The sequence below is a fragment of the Chlamydotis macqueenii genome, chromosome 7 (assembly GCF_036417535.1).
Source record: "Chlamydotis macqueenii isolate bChlMac1 chromosome 7, bChlMac1.mat, whole genome shotgun sequence".
In the NCBI taxonomy this organism is placed as follows: Eukaryota; Metazoa; Chordata; class Aves; order Otidiformes; family Otididae; genus Chlamydotis; species Chlamydotis macqueenii.
In genome coordinates, this window is record NC_141562.1 from 13889202 (window position 1) to 13912000 (window position 22799).

General features: G+C 51.4%; 1 protein-coding gene across 1 annotated transcript in view; it reads right to left on the bottom strand.

Annotated features, from left to right (window-relative positions):
* Window positions 1–22799, bottom strand: part of CDH23 (cadherin related 23) — a 171658-nt gene that overhangs the window by 62464 nt on the left and 86395 nt on the right. The window contains exons 9-12 of the mRNA XM_086752377.1: window positions 18606–18718; window positions 16763–16951; window positions 8731–8880; window positions 8160–8318 (exon numbers count right to left, since the gene is read on the bottom strand). Coding sequence (XP_086608503.1) covers window positions 8160–8318; window positions 8731–8880; window positions 16763–16951; window positions 18606–18718 — 611 coding nt within the window. The remainder of the gene's footprint in view (window positions 1–8159; window positions 8319–8730; window positions 8881–16762; window positions 16952–18605; window positions 18719–22799) is intronic.

The following is a 22799-nucleotide window of genomic DNA, read 5'->3' on the forward strand; positions in this document are numbered from 1 at the left end:
CAAGACCATTTAGACATCCGCCTCGGTGGGTTTTACCGGAGCTCCACACCGGAGCTGGGCACAAGTACTCCGCTAATGAACCGTATTGATTTCACATTCTGCTGTTGTCCACCTAAAAGGCAAGCGGCACATCTGCTAGATTAAATAACCACACAACTGCCTGGCTTGACGTCTCAATCACTTTCATGTTGGGTCTCTAATGAGTTTTACAGCCCAGCAAAATGCAAGGAATTAAGGTCAAAGTCCGACGGAGGAAATATAAATCCCCAATGAGCTCTGAAGTATTTGCAAGAGCTCCTGGAAGCCAATCGCGCCTCCCACCATCTGCAACTCCATTTCCAGGTTGCAGGTTGAACATCATCTGGGGCACAGCAGGGAGAGGGGGGACAAGAGCAAAGGAGGAGAGAAGAGCCAAACTGGTCTTTGCCTGGAGATGGACACGAACATGGTGAATCCTAGTCTGGAGAAAGGAAAAGCATAGCCCAACCTTTCTCCAGCTGGAACGAAGATAATTCACCCTGGAACTGGACACAGCCTGTGGTTGCTCTGAGTTTGATGAAAACCCAGCTGGAGAGCAGGATTTTAGTTTGTCAGCAAGGGGTAGCAAGCCTAAAACACATCCCTGCCAGGCAGAGGCATTCCCAGAGAGAGCATCGGGGATGCTCCTTGTTCAGACTAAGGAAAACCGTGGTCCAGAAGCTGGAGGCTGAGCTCCAGAAGCACAGCATCCTCGCTTCCCAGGAGCTGGAAACCACACCTGAGTCTCAGACAGCAAGCAGCTTCTTCTCAAAGGTGTTTTAGGGGGTGGAGAGCCTTAACGTTACTCCCATGACTGGAGATACCAAAAGAACGTTCGGTGATAGGATGCAGCAGCCAGCCCCGGGAGGACTCAAAGGTGCTGAGCCTGGAGAGGCCGTACAGAGGTGAAGACAGTGCTTGCCCTAAAGGGATGGCTGAGAATGATGCGCGAAGCCGAGGTGTTCGTGCGGCAGCAAGCATCACCTTCGGAAAACATCTCCCTTCACCTCCCAGATCACCAGCCAAAGCCAGCAGCAAGGGAAAACCACCCAACCCCGTCTCCTACTGGGAACACTGGGAAAGGTGGGGGGAATCCTGCTGCCGGGTTTGTGCTTTGCAGGATGCAATTTGGACAGGAGCAGGGTGCCTTTGCTCCATGTTTTTCTTTCCCATCTCACAGGCTGAATTCTGAGAGGGGAGCTGTGATTTTGTTTTGTTTTTCCCACCTCTGTGCATTTACCCTGACAGCTCCAACAGGACAGGGGAGCGGCTGCGAAAGCTGCAATAAGCCTCCCTCTCCTCCGCGCTCGGGCTGTCATGATTCCTATTCCACCCCATTTCGGTTTTACGGATTGATATTTAGATTAAAGAGATAAACACAGCCAAAGAGCACTGGGCCCTGACAGAAAGACGAGGACTTCAGATCTGTCAGTCACGCTGCTACCTGGTAACTCCCTCCTCCCCTTCCCTTTATTTACAGGGCTGGAATGATAAGAATATTTAACAGGAACAAGGAATGCAAGCCTTTTTTTTTTTTTTTTATCTAAAAAAGAGAAGCACGCAGGAAGAAGACAAGCCATTCATGTTCAACTTGCCAGGCAATTTGGATTCGTCTGCCTTGATTATTTAACTATTTACTGTTTCACGTATTTGCAGTTTTCCTCTCCTCTTGCAGATAAAGGATTCAATTTTCTTTTAAGCGGTGGGGAAATTGGAAGAGATTTTGCTCTGTTTAAGCACGGCTGGAGTCGGAGCGCTCGGGGAGGGGGATTGAGAACAACAAGATCAATTAAGATGCTAACGGGGAGGGCGAGTTGTGTGGGCCAGGTGAGAAGGGCTGGAAGGAGGGAAGAATTCCGGGCTTGGAGATCCAGCTGGGAGTCCCTGTCCTTCTCCAGCCTCCATGAGCTGCCGATGAGCCTTGCTTTCACATTCCCACCAGTGTCCTGTGACCTCCTGCTCTCCTAAGCGTCCTACTAATCACCAATGGCCCCTGAGATGACGGGTGGCACCACTCTCCAGTCCCAAGGCTGGAAAAGCACCCCAGGCACCACGGATGGCTCAGGGGATGGTTTATCTCCCACCTGCCTCCCCACAGAAGCTGAGAACACTCTTATCCCTGGAAACCTTCCCACCTGTCCATTGATTTGTGAGGTATTTCTCCACCTCACTCCCAGCTCCGACCGGCTACATTCCTTTCTCCATGCAACCTCCTCAAAATCTGGAAGATCGGTCCACAAAGTCACCATCATCATGGGAGAAAGAAACGTAGCTCAAGATAGGTCCCCTGGCACAGAACCTGGCCCACCAGCAGCTCAAAGATCCAGCCAGCTCCTCCACTCAGCCTCTACACCTACCGCCTTTTATCCCAGACTCTTTCTGCCCCCTGTGTTCAATTTTTCCTCTGAGAAAAAGAAGGAGGAAGAAAAGCTTTGGAGAGCATCAAGAAACAAAAAGACAGCGGCAGCTATGCGGTTAGGGGGTAGCGGGTGCCCTTGGCCAAAGGGATGGAGGGACACAGGGTGGGGTGAGACCTGAAGGCTGCACGGGCAACCAGAGAAAACCTCCAATGTCTGGAAGCAAAGCCCCATCCCACCTGTATTGGCCATGTGCCCTTGAAGTTGGACAAACCAAGAGGGATGCAACCCTCCTGGGCATCCCAGTGCTGCCCCGGGGCTGCTGCAAAGCGCTGGGTCAGGGTGTAGGAGCCCATGGACCATGGCACCCGCATGCCCCCGCCAAACTTGTGCCAACCAGACTGACGGCTGATTGGGAAAGTGATTTGCATTTTAAATAGATGCTTATTGACGCCTGCAACTCGCCTTCCCAAGGTGGGAAAAAACTCCACTATTACTTTCTTGTTGACTGGCGTTTACAGCTGGCTGGAAAGAAGGGGAAAGCAAATCAGGCCGGGATCAATTTTCCCAGCCCCGATGCGAGGCCAAAGACAGATCAAAGAAGCAGAAGAAAACTGACAGCTGGGTGGTAAAGGAGAGAAACTTTGCCAACCAAATTAAAGGTTGCCTTAATGAGGAGAGTAATGGAAGGTTAATTAGCGCATTTACTTCATTAGGCTCTTACTAACAAGGCTTCTCCTGAGGAAGCGCAGTGACAGAGAGGGGAGAAGACGAGCACTCAGGTGAATGGATGTGTTGGGGACGATGATCAGGGAGGGGATGATCCATGGAGGGTAACAGAAAGGGACTATTCAAGAATATGAACCAGAATTTATATACATATAAAAAATACTATATATATACATACATATATATAAGAATATATAGGCTAATGCATTTGCAAAAAAGACAGAGGGACCTTCACTTTCCCTCCCTCCATAAAACAATCTGAAAATTGTAATCTGAAATGCGGGGGCGGGGGGGGAGGGGGGGCGGGCAGGGAAGAAAAAAAAAGGAAAGCAGCATTATTTAAAGCACAAGGCTGTTTTACAGATTCAGATTCTCAAGCCCCGAGGGAACACGGTGCTTATTTTACCCGCCCTGCTGCATTTCACAAACTAGAGGAAATCATTCCCACGCTGGAATCGATGTCTGACGGCTGAATCGGGCACCGTAGTTTACAGTCGGAGGTCTGCGGACTGCTGGAGATGCTCAGGCTATCCCTGAGGGTCTGCAAAAGATAACTCTGGAAAGCGCACAAGCAGGCTTACCCAAAAATGTTCAGAGAGGGCGGAAGGAACATTTCAAAGCTCTGAAAAGTCTCGGCATCCCCTTCCGACTTCTCTCGAGGGTGGTTGTCATGGGGGGAAACCCAGCACCACCGCAGACCGGAGGTATTTCTGGGCAGGAGGGGCATCAAGGCAAGGCGCAGAACATAACCTGGCAAGGATGTGGGAGGATGAGGTCCCAAGAGGAAGGCAGTCACTAACTCAGCAAGGATTTGGGACAAATCCCAGCCCAGGGAGGCACTGATTTTTCTCCAGACCCCTCAAGGCAAATCAGATGCATTGTTGAGTTAAAAACAAGCTACTCTTGGTTCGTTTGGGCATTAATGATTTTGGTTATCAGAGCTCTTCAGGAGGACTTCACTGTGCAGATCTGCAGGACGCAAGGAGCTTAAGGAGACCTCCTGCCCCTTAATTCTTACCTCCCGCTGGGCTGTCTTAGGCCTCTTCCCTGTTCCTCCAGGTCCTCTACATCAGCACCTGAGAGGAAGGCACGTGCCTCGCTCGTGCAGGTCCCTGGCTTTTGGGAAGCTCACGGCAGCTGCTGTCAAAGCAGCAGCGTCCAAAAGCTGCACCTTCCCTGCTCGTCCCAGCCACGCATCCTCTGCTGCACACGAGGGGCACGGCTGGTGCCAGAGCCCCAGAATGTCACCAAAAGGACAGGAGGGGACGCTGAACCGACCCCCTCCTGCTCCTCTGCAGATTGGGGCAGCTCACCTGAAGTTGGGCTGGGTCTTGGTGACCCCAGAAGCAAAGCCATGTTTCCATAGCTTCTTCCACCCACTCAAGTTTCCCAGCTGAAAGCTCTATCTGGTCCCAACGCCTGGGAAAGGAAGGAGCAGAGACTGAGCAGCTAGGTCAGGAGAGAGGAGATTTGCCCTGGGAACGTCACCCCTCGTGTGCCAGACCTCGCTTCCTGCAAGGCCTTGTACCGATGCTGTTTGACAGCAGCGTGGATGTCCAGGGCACAGCCTTCCAACCCCGCTCCCCGCTGTCGAGAAAGCCAGCACCCATCGGAAGCCACCGGCACATGGCTGGGGGTGTCAGAGACCCCCATAAATTTAGGGCACAGTCTATGTTCTCGGTGCCTCTCATTCCTGGAAGGCGTGAAGTTATACTGGCTGCCCGTTTGCTCAAGAAGTGTGAAATTCTTTCCCTGACCTTTTCTGTTACGTTATTAAATGGCTTCATGGCCAGTTGTTTCAGAAAAAAAAGAAAAAAGAAAAAAGATAATATTTCAATATCTGTGGGTAGCTGGGGCAGAACTCGCCCATATCGTCAGGCTGAGCTCTGGCTACCTGCCTGCTTTTCCCCAGCCTCGCAGAAGGAGCGTGGTGTTGTGCAGGACCTCCGAGCCTCTCCGGCCTGGCTCTCCCCTGCGTGGCAGGGCTCGGAGCAAAGGGAAAAAGAGAAGTTTGGATGAGAAGAGACCGTTAACAACTGCAGAGCCCCCTTCTCTGCTCGGCTGTTGGGTTGCGACGCAGGCCTAACTCCAATGATTTATGTTATGGGGCAACCTGGAAGGAGTAAGGATGCCTTCATGCTGGTCTGCCATAAAAGCAGGCACACAAGCCATCTCTGGACGAAGGGGCTTCTCACATGGGTAAGGAGCACGGAGGAAGGAGAGAAGGCTGCCTTTGGGCCTATTGCTGGCTCCCTGCACGTGGCAGGACCTGTTCCTCTGAAGCCTGACCTCTCCAGATGTTCCTCCACAAGAAAACGACTACCTGAACCCATCTGATAAACGCCTTTCCTGAAAAGGATTAAACAGATGGATGGACGGACAGACAGGGAAGTGGAGGGAACGCAAAGCGGAGAACAAAGAGCGGGCAAACAAAATCTTGGAGGGCAGACAAGGCTGCGCCGTGCCCATGAAGGAACCGAGATTTGCCCAGGAAGCCGGAGGGGCGCGCGTATCCGAGCCCATGCGGCTCTGCGCAAAGGGAAGGAGGCAGAGAGCGGAAAGCCGGCAGCGGCTCCGCATCCCTGCTGGCTGCCTGCGCTCAGGGTTGTTGTACGTTTGATTTATACGTGTAACAGGCAATGTTTCTCTGCTGTCACCCACATTAGGAGCTGAAATGCTGCAGAGACAAATGGCCATTTGTCACTGCAAATGAAGTCTGCTTGCGCTTTTTTATTTTTTTTTTTTTTCCCTTTCCATTTTCAGCTGGCCAAGCAGAAGGCAGCGGGGAAAGGGTGGCAGCGAGGAGTACGCCTGCTCGGCGGAGCAGGCTTATTGCTCTTCTTGGGTCATGAAGGAAACTCCCTTCCCCTCGCCCTCACGCAACCCAACCATGCACAGCACAGGGAGGAGAGCAAGGAAACTGCTTGCAGAAGATGGACAACCAGCCCAGGGTCTTCTGGGCTGCTGGGAGTAGCTTCTCCCCCTTCCCCAGGATGCCGGGCTGGGCAGAAGATCAACGATCTCCCATTGCCTCAGCCCCTGTGGTTTTAGCTGCTCCCCTCCCTGCCGGGAAGGAGCTGCAGGCACTGCTCTGCCCTGCCAACTGTGTTTGGCCAACTCCAGCAACGGCTGGTGGGAAGCCTCCTGCCATCCTTCCGCAACCACTCCCCTGCTCATCCTGATCTCATAAATCTCCTGATTTGCCCTTAGCACCCTGGAAACCCATCACCCCTCCAGCTTTCCCTCAGAAACACAACCCTAATGGGTGGTGGCATCTTCACCGGGGGACAGAGCCAGTGCCATTGAGCAGGTGGGCTCAGCTTCAGGGTGTCAGCTTTCCAGGCAGGTGGAAAACCTGCACTTATTTGCACAAAGGGGCATTTTGCAATCAAGTTTTTTTTTTTAGGTATTGAGCAGGGGGAGCCAACAAAAGTCCCTTTTCATGAGGACATCATTCAGTGGCCACCAAAGAAGTGGGTACCCTGTGTGGCTGGCTACACTTCTTTTCCAAAAACCCATCCCTAACCGCTGTAGGTGAACACTCAGAAAGAGCTTCCAGGCAAGTGGAAAAGAAGGAGAAAGAAAAAAAAAAAAAAAAAGGAGGAAATTATTAGCAAGGAAAGCAGACTTTGTGTCTGCGGCACGTGGGACAGTTGGAGAGGCACAGTGCAGACGGGCAGCGCCACGGAGGCGAGCGGCAGCAGCAGGAGGAGCTGGTGCTTTATGGGGGTTGTTAAAAGTTTGGGATCAGCTGGGAGGGCAATCTGGATTTCAGCGCTAATTGCATCCATTCTGATTTATCAGAGAAGATTCAACTCCTGGCATTTTGAGTCCGCTCCAAAATGCTGGCATAGCTGGAAGTTGGGGAAAGAGGAGAGGCAGTAACAATCTCATTGTTTAGCGTCTGACGGCCTGACTAGCTAAACATCTGCTTGAAATATTAATAACTGTCAGATGGGAACTGCTCAGGGGCTCTATGCAGTTTCACGCCATCTGTTTGTAGAGTAAACACACTTACGCACAGGCGCGTGCACCCAACCCTTTTGTCAGAGCTTTTCTTCTCTGGATCCGCCCGTCCGTGTGGGTGGGTGACCAGTGGCAAGGTGGGTCCCACAAGGCAGCAGGTCCATCTGTGACTAACCATAGCAATAGCAACACACCCGGAGCCTAGCAAGGGTTTTGATGCTCCCCTCTTTGATATTCCCCGTCCCAAATGAGCTTTGCTTCCTATTTTGATTGTTTTTCAGTTCAGAGTTTTGTTCTGGTTCTTGCCGTGCCCCACACTGGTGCTGACATTGACTGACATCGCCCTTGCGCCCTGAGAAACATAACTTCTCACCAGGGGTTTTGGGTGGTCCCACCAACCCAGGCAAGAGGGACGAGCCCTAGGAAATACCCCACTATCGTCACCGCCTCTATCTGCCACACCACCACTCTGCTGCCAGCCGTTTAATACCATGCTCTGCTAAATACAGTCATTCCCCTCTTTTTCCACCCTTCACTCTTTTATGGGCTCAATTGACCTCAGTTTGGTTGAGGAAGATTAGGCTTCCAATGGGACAGTGAGAAAACCCAGACTGAATTACAAACATTGGGTGTTCACCCTCACCGATGAAGGAATCAAGTTTTTTTTAGGTACCAGAGCATCCTTTCCCATAAGAATTAAGTAAGAGACAAGCAGTGAATACACAATGGGACACAAGCCATGCACACAACTGAAATACTGCACGGGTCCCACACAGTGAGGAGGAGCAAGAGGCAAGACCCTGACCACCCGTATCTGCAGGAGAAGCTGCTGTCTGCGGATGAGACCTTTCAATGCAGGACACTCCTCAAGCTCCTGGTGTGGTGGCAGCCGCACGCACATCTCCCATAGACCAGGAAAGATCAAGGCATCTGTTCCAAAAGTTCACGGGAGGCCTACACCCCCCCCTACTGTCAGAATCTTCCACCACTCCCTTACCAGGCTCCCCAGCCCATGCCTTGGTGACGGGCACCACAGAGCCACACGCGAGCCAGGGACGCAGGAAAGAGAGGCAGGATGCTCCTACTCACGTGAACCTGGAGGACAGTGGTGCCCACCGTGGTGTTCTCAAAGAGGCTGATGTTGTACAGGGTCTTGCTGAAAATGGGGCGGTTGTCGTTCTCGTTGATGAGGTTAATCTTCACGCGCGCAAAGCCGACGTGGTCTGGGATGCTCTCGTTTGCGAAGAGCTGGGCAGAGACGGGAGGCAAAGGAGAAGATTGGAGACACCATTTATGAAGTTTGAGAGAATTATCTATTCTTCTTTAACGGAGACAACAATGCTCCCCTGACCTTCCTCACCAGAGAGGCCAACTCAGTGCTAACCACCAAGGCATAGATGCTCAAAAAAAAGAGAAGGCCCCGTTCCCTCTCTCTGGGAGCTCTTGCAGCTGAGCCTTTGGATGTCAGAAAGAGAGAGAAGGCACAGAGCAATTCTCTTCCCCACCTCCTCCCCTTCCTTTATTATTATTTCCATTTTTTGGCCATTTTGTAAGGCTCCAGAGTTTCATAGTGTGGATTAGAGAGAGGAAGAGAGAAGCCTGGTTAATGGTCACTCTTAAAAATATGGACGTCCCACAGAGCACAGGGGTGCAGCCTTACTGAAAATTCGTAGCGAGGAATGGTCTCAAAGTCCAGGGGCACTGCCACGCGGACGCGGATGTCTGCCTTCCCCTGGATGGAGGTTGGCGAGATGATGAAGTGGTTGGAGTTGTTGCCCACCAGGTAAACCTCGAAAACGCTGTTGGGTCCCTGGGAAGGGAGAGAGGAAGGTTGACAGTGACAAAGGAGGAAGGACCCGGTGCAGGGTAAGGTTGCGGGCACCCAGGACCACGTGTAGGGCAGAAGCACCGACCCAACTGCAACGTCTGTGCATTGGGCACAGGAAAAGTTAAATCCATCCCTGCCAAAACCAGGACACCTGCCCAGCCCTTTGCCTTCAGACACATAAAAATGGGCACCGTGCAATTACCGGAGATGCAGGGGAGTGCTTCTCTGCTGGGGTTGGGTTAACTGAGCCATAGGGTTCGGCACCAACCTTCAGCACTCTTTGTTGCATTTTATTACGCTCATTGGGTGTACAACGCATGTGATTTCTATAAAACCTCCTTTTTTTGTGCACCTATTTTATACAAAATCCACGTGCGCATGAAAGGAACGCATCCCTGGAATGAACCTTCACAGCACGCAGCTGGAGGGAAAATCCCTTCTGCTGTTCCAAGATCCAGACACTGGGATTTCATTGCTTCGTGCTGGGGGACACAGCGTGGGTTCCTCTCCCATGCAGAGGGCTCTTTCCAGTAAGACAGCTCAAATGGGGAACTGGAAAACTCCTCCTCTCTCAAGACCTGGCTGGCAAAGCAGCCAGGCCACGGACATAGTGACAGTAGCACTTTAGGACCCCCGCTCTGGGCACGGCACCCCTCCCCAAAGCACGGCCCAGCAGAGCAGGTGAAAAGCAAGTTCAGAAACCGCCAGAGCCGAATTTCCAATTTTCCCCGAGTGACCTCCCTCCTATCAGAAAAAAGGACCAATTAAATGCACGAAGGGGCACTAATAACAAAAGCTGGTTGAGCGTGACCGCCGAGAGCCGGCGACACGAGCAGAATCTCTGCTCACCCTCCTCCCTGCGCACCCCAGCAGCTGGCGGAGCGGGGGGCAAGCTGAGCATCTCCGGCAGAGCCCCACGGTGTTCCATTGAGGAATTTCTGCCCAGCTCTGCTGCCGAGCCCTCCATGTCCCTCCCAGGGACCTTTTGTGGTGGCGAGATGTGAGGGATTTTCTTGGAAGCTGGTGAGGAGCGAGTTTGTCGGACGCGTGAGATAAAAGTTGAAACATCAAAAGGAATGCAAGTATTTGCGGGACGAGAGCTGGGTGGATTAATTCCCCTCCAGCTGGGGAAGGAGATCAGCCTCCAGATACCCACCATCCCTAATTAGCAGCCCCTCGAGTGCCTCAGTCTCCCCACGTGAGGTCTGGAGAAGGGGAATACGTCTGCCTCTCGGGAGGGCTGCCGCGACTTACCGTTTAGATATTTATTCAGCTATTTATTTTTTTTGTTTCTGCCCCCATGCTGCTTTCCTTGCTCCCGGTTCCCGGAGCCCGCGAGCCCCCTGCGGATGGCTGAAAGCAAATCTGAATATTCAAATTGTTATCAGCTGCCCAGCAGAAGGGGCTGGCTCAGCCCGGCTCACAGCTAGTACCCCCCGCTCCGGAGGAAGCCGTGGGGAGCTGCTTACATTTTCCTCGCCCCTGCTCCTGCCACCCAGAGCAAACAACAGATCCAAAACGTGTTGGCAAAGAAGAAAAAACAAGCGCTGGCTCACTGGTCTCGCAAAGGTCCTGGTGAGCAGAGGTGGGCGCGCGGCCGAGCATCGTCTCTCTGCGGTGTCGAGGATGAGCACGGGGTGCGATGGGTGCACGGCCTGCTTTACCTGCTAGTTTTCCCCCTCCAACCAGTTCCTGTGCTGCTGGAGTTTTTTTTCCCCATCACTGAAAACAAACTGGCTCCTTTGCCTGCCTTGAGAGGCATAAATTAACCAGCAGCCTGCCAAAACTTAGCAACCCTACAATAATAAACCCGTCCGCACACACCCTCCATCTGAAACAAATTGAGCCATAAAGAAACGGGCTATGGAGGGAAGCTCGCTGTTGCACAAAGCCGGGACGCAGCCGCACGTTTCCCAGCTCTCTCATCCCGTGCCAGCGCGCGGGGCCAGCGCTCGCCGTGGCTCGAGGCTGCTGCCCGCTGCCTCCTTCCCGGCAACCAAACCTCCTCCCAGCCGTAGCCTGTGCCGCAACCGATGAAAATTTCATGTCAATTCAGCTAAAAGACAATCGTAGCTGCAGTTGGGCATAATTATTAGTTTGTTCTGCATGTATGTATTCCTCGGAGCGTGTAATAGAAGCCGCGTCGTGTCCCTCCAGCATCAACCTCACACCGACACCAGACTTCCGAAAAGCGACTGACTGATTGATCCTAAACGCTTCATATTTCAACAATTTATGATGGACCAGGCTGCCAGCCCCGTGCACGCAATGCCTGTCTTAATATTGAAGGGGGCTGGAGCAGAGGGGAGACCTTCCCTGGGAGGCCAGGAGAACATCTCCCATCGGGAGGCCAGGAGCTGCCACATCTGCTGTTCCGGCTTTGACCGATGGATCATAAGCTTTATCCCTGGTTTTCGCCCCACTGGCTTCACCACTCCTGTTCCCACCCATCCTCTTCCTCAGGGAAGCGCGTGGAAATGCTTCAGAAATCAGTCAGCCTTCCACCAGTCAAATTTAGCACTGCTTACCAATGGCTATGCTAGAAACTCAAGGTAAGAAAAAAGAGCCCAAACCCCTAGGACAAGCAAACCACCCTTTTTCCACCACATCCCCTCTAAAATCACCGAGGTGCATAGGTAGGTTGGTAACCTGCCGTCATTTTCAGCACAAAATGGGCTAGACTGGGGAAAAGCAGCTTGGGATCCTCAGATTTCTTCTCTTCACGCCGACTCGGTACGGGCCTTCCTTCGGTTGCCTCTACCCTAGCTCAGCTGCAGCTTGCTTTTCCCAAATGGAGAGCCTGGCCTTTCCGAAGCGCAAAATCCAGCCTAACTCCAGTTTTCCTCCTGGACGCTTTCTAGGCATGGGCTATTACCTCCAAAAAGCTGAGGAGTGTTTAGTATCCCTCATTCTGGCAAGTTTGCAAAGAAAGGAAAGCGCTAAGAGTTCAAGAGTGGTGGAGGAGGAAGGGGAAAAAAAAAAAAAAAAAAGAAGCAATTAGTGCCTCTTTGTACAGCTTGGATACCTTGTGCCTGGTTCTAGCAAGTCAGAGACAAATAACGCTTAATCCTTCCTTTGAAAACGCGGGCATAAAGAGGGTTATTCTCTCCACCTACTTCAAGGCATTTAACTGAAGTGCTCTGAATAGCCGCTCCGGAGCTGCCTGCCTTCCTCCCGCTGCCCGGCTCGGGCTCCCGGCACCCATTGCCCACCCAAACACGACAGCATCAACACCCCTTCTGAGGGCTCACCGGGCGCGGGCGCTCGTCCCCTGCATCCCTAAAGACATCGCTGGGGTTGCGGGTGATGCAGGACGCCCGGAGCAAAATGCTCCCCGGTTTTTCCGACGCTCCTCGCCACGCCGGCAGCCCCTTTCTCCCATCTTTCCGTCCACCCTAAGTGGCAATCCTTGCCCACCGCCCCCCTCCTGGCGGAGTTTTCTCCTTCCCCGCTCTCCCCAGGTTATCTGCTGAATTCCACACACGCCCGCACAGACGGGATCAATCCGAGGCTGCCTCGCCTCCAGCTTATCTCTGCTCCAAATGATTGATTTTCCCTCTTTAAGGGTAATTTGCTGGTGAATTCCACGTATTGCAAAAACCCCTGTGAAATCTAATTCAGCCCGACTGGCAGCTGGCACTTTTGGGAGAGAATACTCAAGCGCCGTCAATTCCCTTTTACAGTTCCTTGCCGTGTAGATCATATTTATGGAGCGCGTGTCTGTCATATGCATATATATGCTACGGATGATTCATATATTGCACCTGCACACGCATGGGCACACGCGATATCCCCGTGCGACTCTCTGATGTAGCTTTATGCATCAAATACCGTGTATTCCCACAGCTGGAGTTTTCTTTTTTTTTTTTTTTTTTTCTAAATTCCCCATTTGTCTTTCTCAATCTGCTTATTTTGCAGGATTGTTTCAAAATTATTTTAAAATGTCAGCCCATCATACTCCTGCTTTATACAATCTCTGCCCTTTTCCTCCTCTTCAGTCAACTGTGGCAAGGAAAATCAAGCAAAAGCCTGGCCGAGGAGCTGGTTTCTCCGGCATGCTCTGGGAAAGCACGCTGCCGTTTCTCTCGGTGTAGACCTTGCAGCGATCGGAAGCTCAAATTTGGGATGCCCTAAAGGATGCCCTTCTCCTTTTCCTGCATGGCCAAACCCTTGCCTTCTCCCTAAAATTCAAGCCCCCAGGCTGTTTAATACCAGCGTATCCAGAAAGGCGTCCCCCACCTCAGCCAGCCTTGGAGCGGACCAGCCCTCCGAATAAGCGCAACCTTATTCCACAGCTGGAGGCTCTCGCTCTCGAGCTGGAAACAAACCTTGCTGCAAAAGTGGATGAAGCAAGGCTTTAATCCCGTGTCGTGCACACAGGATTTATTCATCCCTGCCGATCTGTCACAACGTGAGCGAGAGGAGAATCCAGCCTGGGAGCGTCTACGAATACACATACTGGTCTGATGTGGTGTCCAGTTGGGTACAGGCTCAGCATAAATACCGAGAAGCTTGCACACATTTTCGTAACCAGCTCTCAAATGGCTTTGGAAAAGTATTCAAATGGTTTGCTGCCTATCAAGCAGAGAGAGAAACTCAGCCGCGCAGAGGTTAATGCTTTTTTTCTTGGTTCACAGAAGGCCGGGTCCACAGCCCTGTGCACCAATTTCTCCCTGCGTTCCAGCATTTTCGAGAAGCCATAGAGAATGCGTAAAGAAAAAACAGCACACTCAGATGAACACCTCTGGGCTGCACCCCGAATCCACGTCTGGGGCCACCTCGGCTCAATCTGGCTGGATCCTCCTTGAGATGCTCCCCGCCCCACCTCGCACCCCCAGCCAGCTTCTCTTTGAGCAAGGCTGGGACTGCGTTCGAGGGATGGCAGCAGGGACTTTGCAAGGGACGGACTCGGGGGAATGGGTTTCTCCTCGGAGGCACCCTGCTTGGATACCTTGCCTGAGACGTTAATGCCAGCCTAGCTCCAGAAAGGCACTTAAACACAGAGGTAAAATCAAGCGCACGCTTTCAAGCGTGGTCTTGTGTGCAACGTAAATACATTTTTAAGTGCTTGGCTGAATCGTTTAATCTAACTCCTTCAAAAAGCAATCATTTAAGTTCGTGCAAAACACACCAGAAGAAAGAAAGACCAAAAACTCCACCATTTAAAAAGGCTGTGTGGGCCCAGTTACAAAACACCTTCTTGTTTAACGGCCCGGGCAGCCCACGCATTGAGTTTTAAGGGCCAGATCCACATGACACTCCTTTCTCCAGCTCTACAAAGACACAACTGGGGTGCGAAGACAGGCAGGTTCCCCAAAGCCACCCAATGCCCCCTGTGTGGGGCAAGGCTCAGGCATGGGCTGCTCCATCAAAGTAGGACCTCAACAAGCGTGAGAGCTGAAGGAACAGCGTCAAAACGTGCTGGAAGGGTCAGAAGAAGGTTGGACATCTTGGCTCAAGAAAGAAACCAACCTGCCAAGGGGCTCTCCCAGGACTTAACAACATGGGTTGGGAGGCAGGAGACTCAAGGAAAATGACCGTCCCCCAAGACTAACTTTGATTTCACGTGTCTCTATCCATCTTCTCATTTATTTATTTAGCTGCTCTCCTCAGAAGTGCATAATTCTCTTCTTGGTTGCCTCTGCCCCTTACACAAATGAATTGTGTCATCTCCAGCACGAAGGCCACGCTGGTGAAATAGCTTCCATCAGCCACGCCCTGAGTCACATCCCCACCTAAAGACCTCAGTCGTTGCCATCCCGGTCCCTCCACCCCTGCATCCACAGAGACGTGAGAGAGCCCAGTGCCATCTCGGCTACCTCAAATCCAGACGGTTTGTAAAAGCCTCGCAACTCCCATGGGGTACTTGAGCACCGTTGGGCAACTATCTTCCCTTTCTGTAAGTTTTTTATTGAAAGTTTGAGGGTCTTGGGACTTCTATAGATACACTGCCCGGGAAGAAGTGCTAGAACAAGCCTGGCTGCAGATGCAGTCCCACTTCTATCTCATACAGAACTTTCTCATGACCTAGGCATCCTCTCCTCATTTTTTTCCCCCGCAAAGTGCTACCTTGGTGGTTAATCGGGTTGCAAGCACCCACGAGGGGAAATAAGACCGACCTACCACAGGATAACGCACAAAAAACCCAACCCAATTGCTTATAACTTCCCTCCCTCCAGATATTCCCAGACATCAGCTCTCCTGCGCTTCTTCTTATCAGGGAAAATCATGCTACGGTCAAAGCAATCCGTGCTAATACGATAGACTCCAAAGACACGTACAGTAAAACTCCCTTTGCACAAGAGGTCTTTTCTCAGCAGTTTTTAAAATCTCAGCCAATTCTTCTGGGGAAATCTCAGGAAGTTAAAGAAATACACCAAAAGAGTGAGTCTATTTTTTTTTTTTGCTGGTGCGATCGGGAAGGCAAGGCTATTTTTTATTCTCCCTTTTTAAAATTAGCAAGGCTGAAAAGTGAATCCTTGAATGGGAGTCACTCCAGTAAAATGAGCTTTTAACCAGAAATAATGACAGATCCGTCATCCTTCTGGCACAAACAGAAGTGTTACAGTGCCCTTCAAGAACAGATCTGCCGACATCCCTCAGAAAGCACGACAGCGGCTCTATTCAGAAACTATCCTAAGCGTCTGTCATATCCATATCTTCTTTATTAGCAATTGACATTTTCAAGAAAAAACAGTCTCTTTATCTGTCTAATAGCTCATCTGCACCTCTTCAGGCTGAACTCATAACTCCTGGACAATCACATCATGTCACCAGTAGATTATTAGTTCCGTGTCATAATCACTTCACGCGAAAAAAAAATGGGATTTCTGGGTGGCTTTACGAGATGCGGTGAACTCCACCCAGGGCTGGGGAAAAGCAAATCCATCATTCCAGTCAGCAAAGGCGGCCTTGACGAGTCACGTTTTAATTGATCTACTGGGATTTTGGGGCGTGAGGAGGCACGTTCCGCTCCGTATTCCTCCGTGCTATCACATCGTTTACCCGGAGCATTGGGAAAATATCCTGACGATGCCATTTATTCTGACAAACCCTCTCCCCTCATCTCTCGCGAGGAGAATAGAGCCAGCAGGAGCCTGTAGCTGAGAGCTTTTCCAAGGGATTTTGGAAAGTTTACCGTGAGGTGTCAGCACTCGTTTGAAGCAGACACCAGACAGCGTGGCAGGGTTGGAGGGGACTGGCACGTGGAAGCAGCCAGATGTGAACTGCACAAGTCAAATAATCAGAGTAATTGAAGGCTGCGAGCCCAAGGCTGGAAAACACGCCGCGATCCCTACGCGGCACGGACCGGCGCGTAACAAATAGGAGCTCTGTTAACACGAGGGAAGAACAAGCTTCCGACGCTCCCGGCTCGTTTGCAGTGATGAACTGGTATCCTAGTCCCCCCACGCTAGCCGGTATCTCTTACCTCCTCCCTGACAGCGGCAGTACCCGTCCCCGCCGCGGCAGAGCGCCCAGAGGTCCTTTTCTTTCTCCTCCCTGGCAGGTCCCCTGGGAGCCCGGCAGAAAATCTCCTCCCTTTCTAAAGCAGACCGGCAAAGGACTGCCCGACAAGAGCCCTTGGAGGCGAGCAAGAATCAGCATCCCATACAATCCTATTTTCTGGCTCTCAGCAGCCGTGCAATCCTCACTGCACTAGAGCATGTGCCACGGCTGCACTCAGGGGACCGAGCAAGTGGAGCAACGGCATAAGAGCTGAAAAAATAGCTATCAGGACATAACCACGCACCTCATCACAGGTTAATCAGTGAATTATCCTTGCCTGCACCCCCCAAAACCACACCAGTGCTACCCTACAAAAGATGGCGGAAGCACCCGCGGCGAAAATCCCGAAATCCCTCACCTCGTCTTTGTCCTGCACCTGGATGAAGAGGGGAAGGGCAAAGCCCACCTGGGCCAGCTCCGGGATGGCCACGCTATACTCCGAGCTGTTGAATTCGGGCGCATTGTCGTTGATGTCGATGACCAGGATGTTGAAGGTGGTGGTGACGGTGGCGTTGGAGGGTGTGCGGTCGTCGTTCAGCTCTGTGCCCTGCAAGGAGAGAAAACAAGAGGGCAGCTGTTACTTTTCAAAGGATAAATGTAGAAGAAAGCATGCATGCCACGATTAGAGACTCTTGGCACCTTTTGCTTCCTTCACCTTGCCAAGGGAGGATGCTTATTTGGTTCTGCCATGGCCCCTTAACCTTGAGCACCTTTCCACCGCTGACCCATTAACACACACAGATGTTGACCCAGCTCTTCCACCACCCATCAAACCTTCCCAGAGGTTTAACGTTTCCCTTTGGCCAAGTTCTCACTTGCGCCTGTCATGCAACAGGTTGTCAGGACTCAGACCGGGCTGGAGCGGGGGGGACAGCCCTCAAAATAAGGGAAGCCACGATGGAGCAAAAAGCACTCCTATTTTCTCCTCTGAGGTGGGACCAGGAGCGGGGAGCTAACCACAGTGCTAATGAAAGGGACAGAAAACTAGGGCAACGGACAAAAATCAGATTTAGACCTTAAAATAGGTTTGGTAACACGTGTCTAAATACAGAGCTGAGTCATGACTCCACATCACACCTCTGTCTCAAGAAGGACTTCAATTTTGCTTTCCCAAAAGGAAAGAGCGCAGATTTTATTGCCAGGGAAGCAAGACTTGCGGAAGAGCCTTTTCAAGCAGAGTCCCTCCTCTCGTCCTTTGGATAATCTTGCTGCGCTGTGGGCACGGAAAAGCAACGCTCGCACGACCCGCACGGCTCATTGCTATTCACCGCTTCTGCACACAGCAGCAGAACAGGCTGATCCCAATGAGGAGCCATCCAGCTGTATTTTCGCTGCGTGCTCCAGGACGAGAGCGGCAGAGAACATTTTGGGTCCCTGGGATGGGGGCTGCAGAAAGTTGGCATTTGTGGGAGGAGGCAAAGTTGGGGGGGAGAGGAAATAAAAACATCTCTTGGATCAACAGAATATAGTTGGAACCCCATTATCATGCAGGCAGGAAAACGGGCAAGTTTTCAGGTTCACAAACCTTTCCAAGATTAAACAGATTTTTTTTTTTTTGTCCCTATTAAAACCAGACGATCCTCCCTCTCTGGATTTCTGCTGAATTTAAACTATGAAAACCCAAACCAAGAGATACCAGGGATGGATGCGGATCTCTTCCCTGTGCATAAAGCCCCACAGTACCTGTGACTGGGACCAGGAGGGGTAATTTCTTGTCCCTTTGGCACCCCCCAGCAAAGCATTGCACTTGCCAAATCGAGAAGGGTGATGTGCTGGCCGCTGCCCTCCCAATCAATGACCCTTTCTACAAGGCTGATTTTCCCCCACTCCGACTCGGCAGAATCTATACTTCTAAATGTGTTTCCAACCACCTGCCCAGCTTGGTATTGATTTTAATTATGGGGCTGCGAGTGGAGCCAGGCAGCCGCTCTCAGGTGGGGCTGGTGGGGCTGCAAGGCCACGCTCCAACGCTTTTACTTGGCAAGGCAACTTCCAGCATCACTCCTTCCCTGTGCCTGCCTGCGCCTGGATGCCCTCTTCCACCGCTGCCTGCTGACAGGACAAAATGTTGCCGTTTTTCTGGTGGTTTTGGGAGGACAAGTGGGAAATAAGCACTTCCACATCAACAGACTTGTCCACAAGCAGGGAGCCCTCCCCCACGCTGCTCAGCCAGCGCATCTCCCGGCTGGAGAAGCTCTCACCTTCACCGTGAGGATGAATCCAGCGCTGTAGAAAGGGTTTTCCCGGTCCAGCGGCCCGTTGAGGGTCAAGGCTCCGCTGATGTAGTCCAGCGCAAAGATGCTGTTGGTGTTACCTGAGAAAGATAAGAGGCAGTGAGCATGCAAGCAGCTGGTACAGCCGATGTCAAAAGGCATGGAGAAGGAAGCAGGAGGACAGGACCCTCTTCTCCATCCAGTTTCCACGCATGACTGGATCTGGTGCTCAAATGAAAGGTTTTACAGAGCAGATCCGCTGCCACGCCAGGAGCTCCAGGCTGGGCACAGGCTCTGTGAACCCTGCACGTTATCTCCACGTGCTTTAAAATGTAATGGCTGTAATGGTCCTCTCCTCTCACCTACCCAAGCTCAGGGCTCACAACGGTGCTCTCCTTCCAAAAGCTACGAGTGCTGTAGGCAGCTGAAGAATTCCAAAGGGTTTTGACTAAAATAGGCTCAAACCAGGGCCAAACTCAAGTGCATCCCCCTGAACAACCGTCTGCATTCACAGGGCACCGTGTCCCTGGGGTGGGTAGAGTGTCTCCCAAAATACAAAAGCTAAGGGCCATCCAGGTCAACCAGAGGAAGGAGCAGATGAATCAAGCTCACAAACAATTCTTCACATCACAAGCAGTAGTTTAGCTGAGGGGTCTCTTGCCAGAGGATGCTGAGGATGACAAAAGTCTACGTGTATTCAAGGAGAGACTGGGGAGGTTAGTGAAATGGGGGAGAAAAAAAAAAATATCTATCGAACAACAGAGAAGCCACACGCTGCTCAGGATTTTTCTTAGCTGGACACGTCTGTGCCAGGGAGAGTATTAGGATAAGTACTACTGGCACTCACACTGCTTTTATGCTCTTGCCAGATGTGCTGATCCCATACAGCTGCCTTGTTTTCCTCTGCTCGAGTCAAATTTGGCCTCCGTGCGGGTTCCTTACCTGCAGGCAACCAGACAGGGTGCCGTGGAGGGCTGCACTGCCTCCACCAAGCATCCCATCCTCAGCTTGAATCAGACACCCAGAGGGGATTAAGACAACGGCCGGCAAATGCTAAAGAGATGAAGGTCCCGCACCGGGAACGCCCTTGCGACAGTCCCGGGCCCTCTCTCCGTCAGCCAGACAAAAACAAGCAGTTGGTGCGTGGAGCCCGGGGTACCCGACACCGGCCTGACGCGATACTGGAGGAGGCTGCTGAATTAGTGATGACTGAGGAGGTTACGCACAGGCATACGGCCGCCCGCACCGCCGCCCTCGTTGTCTCACGGTATGCAAAAAACCCTCACCCTACCCCAAATGGAAGCAAGGAGACTCTGCAGGTACACTATATTCATCCCAATCAAAAATAAAAAATAAAAAAAAACCAAACAACCACCCTGTCTTCTTAATATATCTCAGCATGAAGGAAACACACACAACGTTTGTCATTTCCCTGGGAGGTGCAAGATGGATCTGCTATAGCAGAAAGTTGTTTCTCACCACTCAGCATCCACCTTTCTCCCTTCTGATCTCCCGTTTAACCATGGCTGCACCTTCTGTGGGATGGCCAAAGCCTCCAAGTCTGGCTGTCCTGGAAGCCCCCCTGGCTTTCACGAGCCGCTGGCTGCCAGCATCTCCTCTCTCTCTCCCAGAGCCCTACGTGCCATAACACCTTTCTCCCCCATTATTGAGCCTATGTATCTTCCTCTCAGACCAAATGCCTCCCATTTCTGTCCTTGGTCCTCTCTTCTCTCCATCCAGAATGGCCCATCGACTGCTAGCCACCTTAATGAACTGATGCACGGCTACTTAAAATATTAGCTGCAACCTTACTTTCTTAAAATCCGATTTTCACTGCCATATAGGAAGATCTCTAGTCTCCTCCCTTGGATGGTTCTCCTTCTTTTCATCTTGACTTCCCACCTTTGCTCTGTAATTTGCGTCTGATTTTTCAGGAGACTTCTTCTGCTACCAGGTTTGAAGGACACTCCACGAGACACATCGAATTGCGCTGCAAGGTATTTAAATGCTCCAGGGTGCCATGGTAAAGTTTATGCACCAGGGTGATCTTGGTACACTCCCTCTAATATAAAGAGTAATAAAATACCTTTTTAATCACAAAATTACAGGCACCTGTAAACACGGAGACCAATGGATTTTAGTGGAAACAGGTCAACAGGGCAGGAATTTGACACAAAGGACTAAACACAGCATTGAGCCCCATATCCTAAAAATGGTTATGTGACTCTTATTTGATCACAGTAATTTTTTTTTTTTTTTTTTGGAAGGACAGATGAATAAATACCCTCCCAGATTGCACATCAGAGGCTTTTCTCCAGCTCAGCCTCCCCAACACGGCTCAGATGGTGGATGTGCATCGGGTGCCCTCAGGGGCGCCTTTCTGCAAAGCAGGGAATTGCCAGGTTTGCAAATTAGCCTCAGAAGGGAAAGGGGTGTCTCCAAACTCATCTCTTTCATGATTTCCTCTACAATGCCTCTCCAACCACTGCTTCATTATTCCTCTGACCAGCGATCCCCACTGAAGTACTCGCACTGACGAACAATGCCCATTCCCCCCGAGACGCTTCCCTCACAAAAATCTCTGTAATCGTCCCCACGTCTTCACTTTCCTCAGAGCAAGGAAAAAAAAAAAAAAGGGTGGGAGAAAAAATAGCCAATTTTATCTTTCCCTCCCCAATTCTCTCACTCTTCCCACATCTGTACAATTTCTCCCCCCCGCCTGGTTCTGTCCCATTATCTCTCCATCAGCTTACCGACCCAGGAAAAAGCCGAGCCTGGGTTAGGCACAGCTTAGTCCGCAGTTGATGCTGCACGCAGCCGCACCGGCTGATGGCTTTCAACCCGTTTGTCTGCTCCACTGCTCTCCCACTTGCTCCACGCTCCTCCCAGTCGTGCTGGTCGCAGGGTCTGTGCCCCGTGGTGGCCTTGTAGGCAGGTGGACACCGTGAGCTGATCTACTTGTTGCATTGACCCAGCGCTCCAGATGATAGCATGTGTGGCTGGTGGCCAATGCTGCCTGCCAGACGCACCAACAGAGCAAGCCACGGTTTGCTCATTGCTGGTTGCGAAGCGATACCACAACGCACAGACGCGTGATGGAGAACACAGAGGGGGTGGAGAACCTTTGCAGGGGTTTCAGACAAAGTTGAGATCCCCAGATAACCCTGTTTCCTGGAGGATGCGGAATGGCACAGACCTTTCCATCTCCAACTTTGCAGTCCACAAACTCTTCTAAGGACACAGATAGGAACTATCATGACTGTATTTCACATGGAAGCCAAGTGACCTTCAGAAATGTGTCCCCCTCGCCAGCTCTCCCACAAGCAATGCTCATGCCATGGCACACACAACTTTCTGCTCCACACCAGAAAGGCAATGAAACAATTGCTCACTTGGCTCAGGAATTACCAGCTGCTGGACGTGTCACTTCTCAAACCATCTTCTGCCTAGTCTGAGATCTGGTCCGAGCCACAAAAGCATTTCTAGATCGAGACCATGGACTTAATTTCCATGGCTCTGGTTTGAGAAGGGAGCCCAAGACCAAGCTCTTGTTTCAGCTAAACAGAGGCTTACATGTCCTCCACCTCCTTCCCCATCCAGACAAGGATGTGGCGCATTCACAGAGAGCCAGCCAACCCAGTTCCATTCTACAGAGCTGGCAAAGCTAAGGAATAAACGGGTCTTTCATCAGCAAAGGAGAAGCTCTGCTTTCAAGTGCTGGGAAAGCAAGCACGGCTTAAGAAAAACAAGGCAGAAAAGAAACATGAGGCTGCCTAGGAGGTAGCATCCCTTGGAGAAGGTTATCCCATGGGAAGGCAGGCTCAACTTCTACATCTCTGCTACAGCTGTGAACCTGCGGAGCTGGACACGGTGCGAGGTGGGGGACAGCAGGAGACCAGGGGAGGAATTAGAAATGAGGCAGAAATTCAGTGACGGGAAGGGAAAGGCTGAACAGCAGAAGTGAACGCAGAGACAAAAAGCAAAGCAAGCAATGCTTTTAAATACTCAAAGACAGAGGAAAAGCGAGATGAAAAAAAAAGAACAAACTTTGGGACAGCAATATTAGTACATTTCTGGCAGACTCATTGCTCTCATCTGGCAGGGAACACACTTGGCTCAGGACATACAAGCCCAGCTTCTTGTTATGACACAGGTAAAAGGAAAAGGAAAACTGTCCCAACC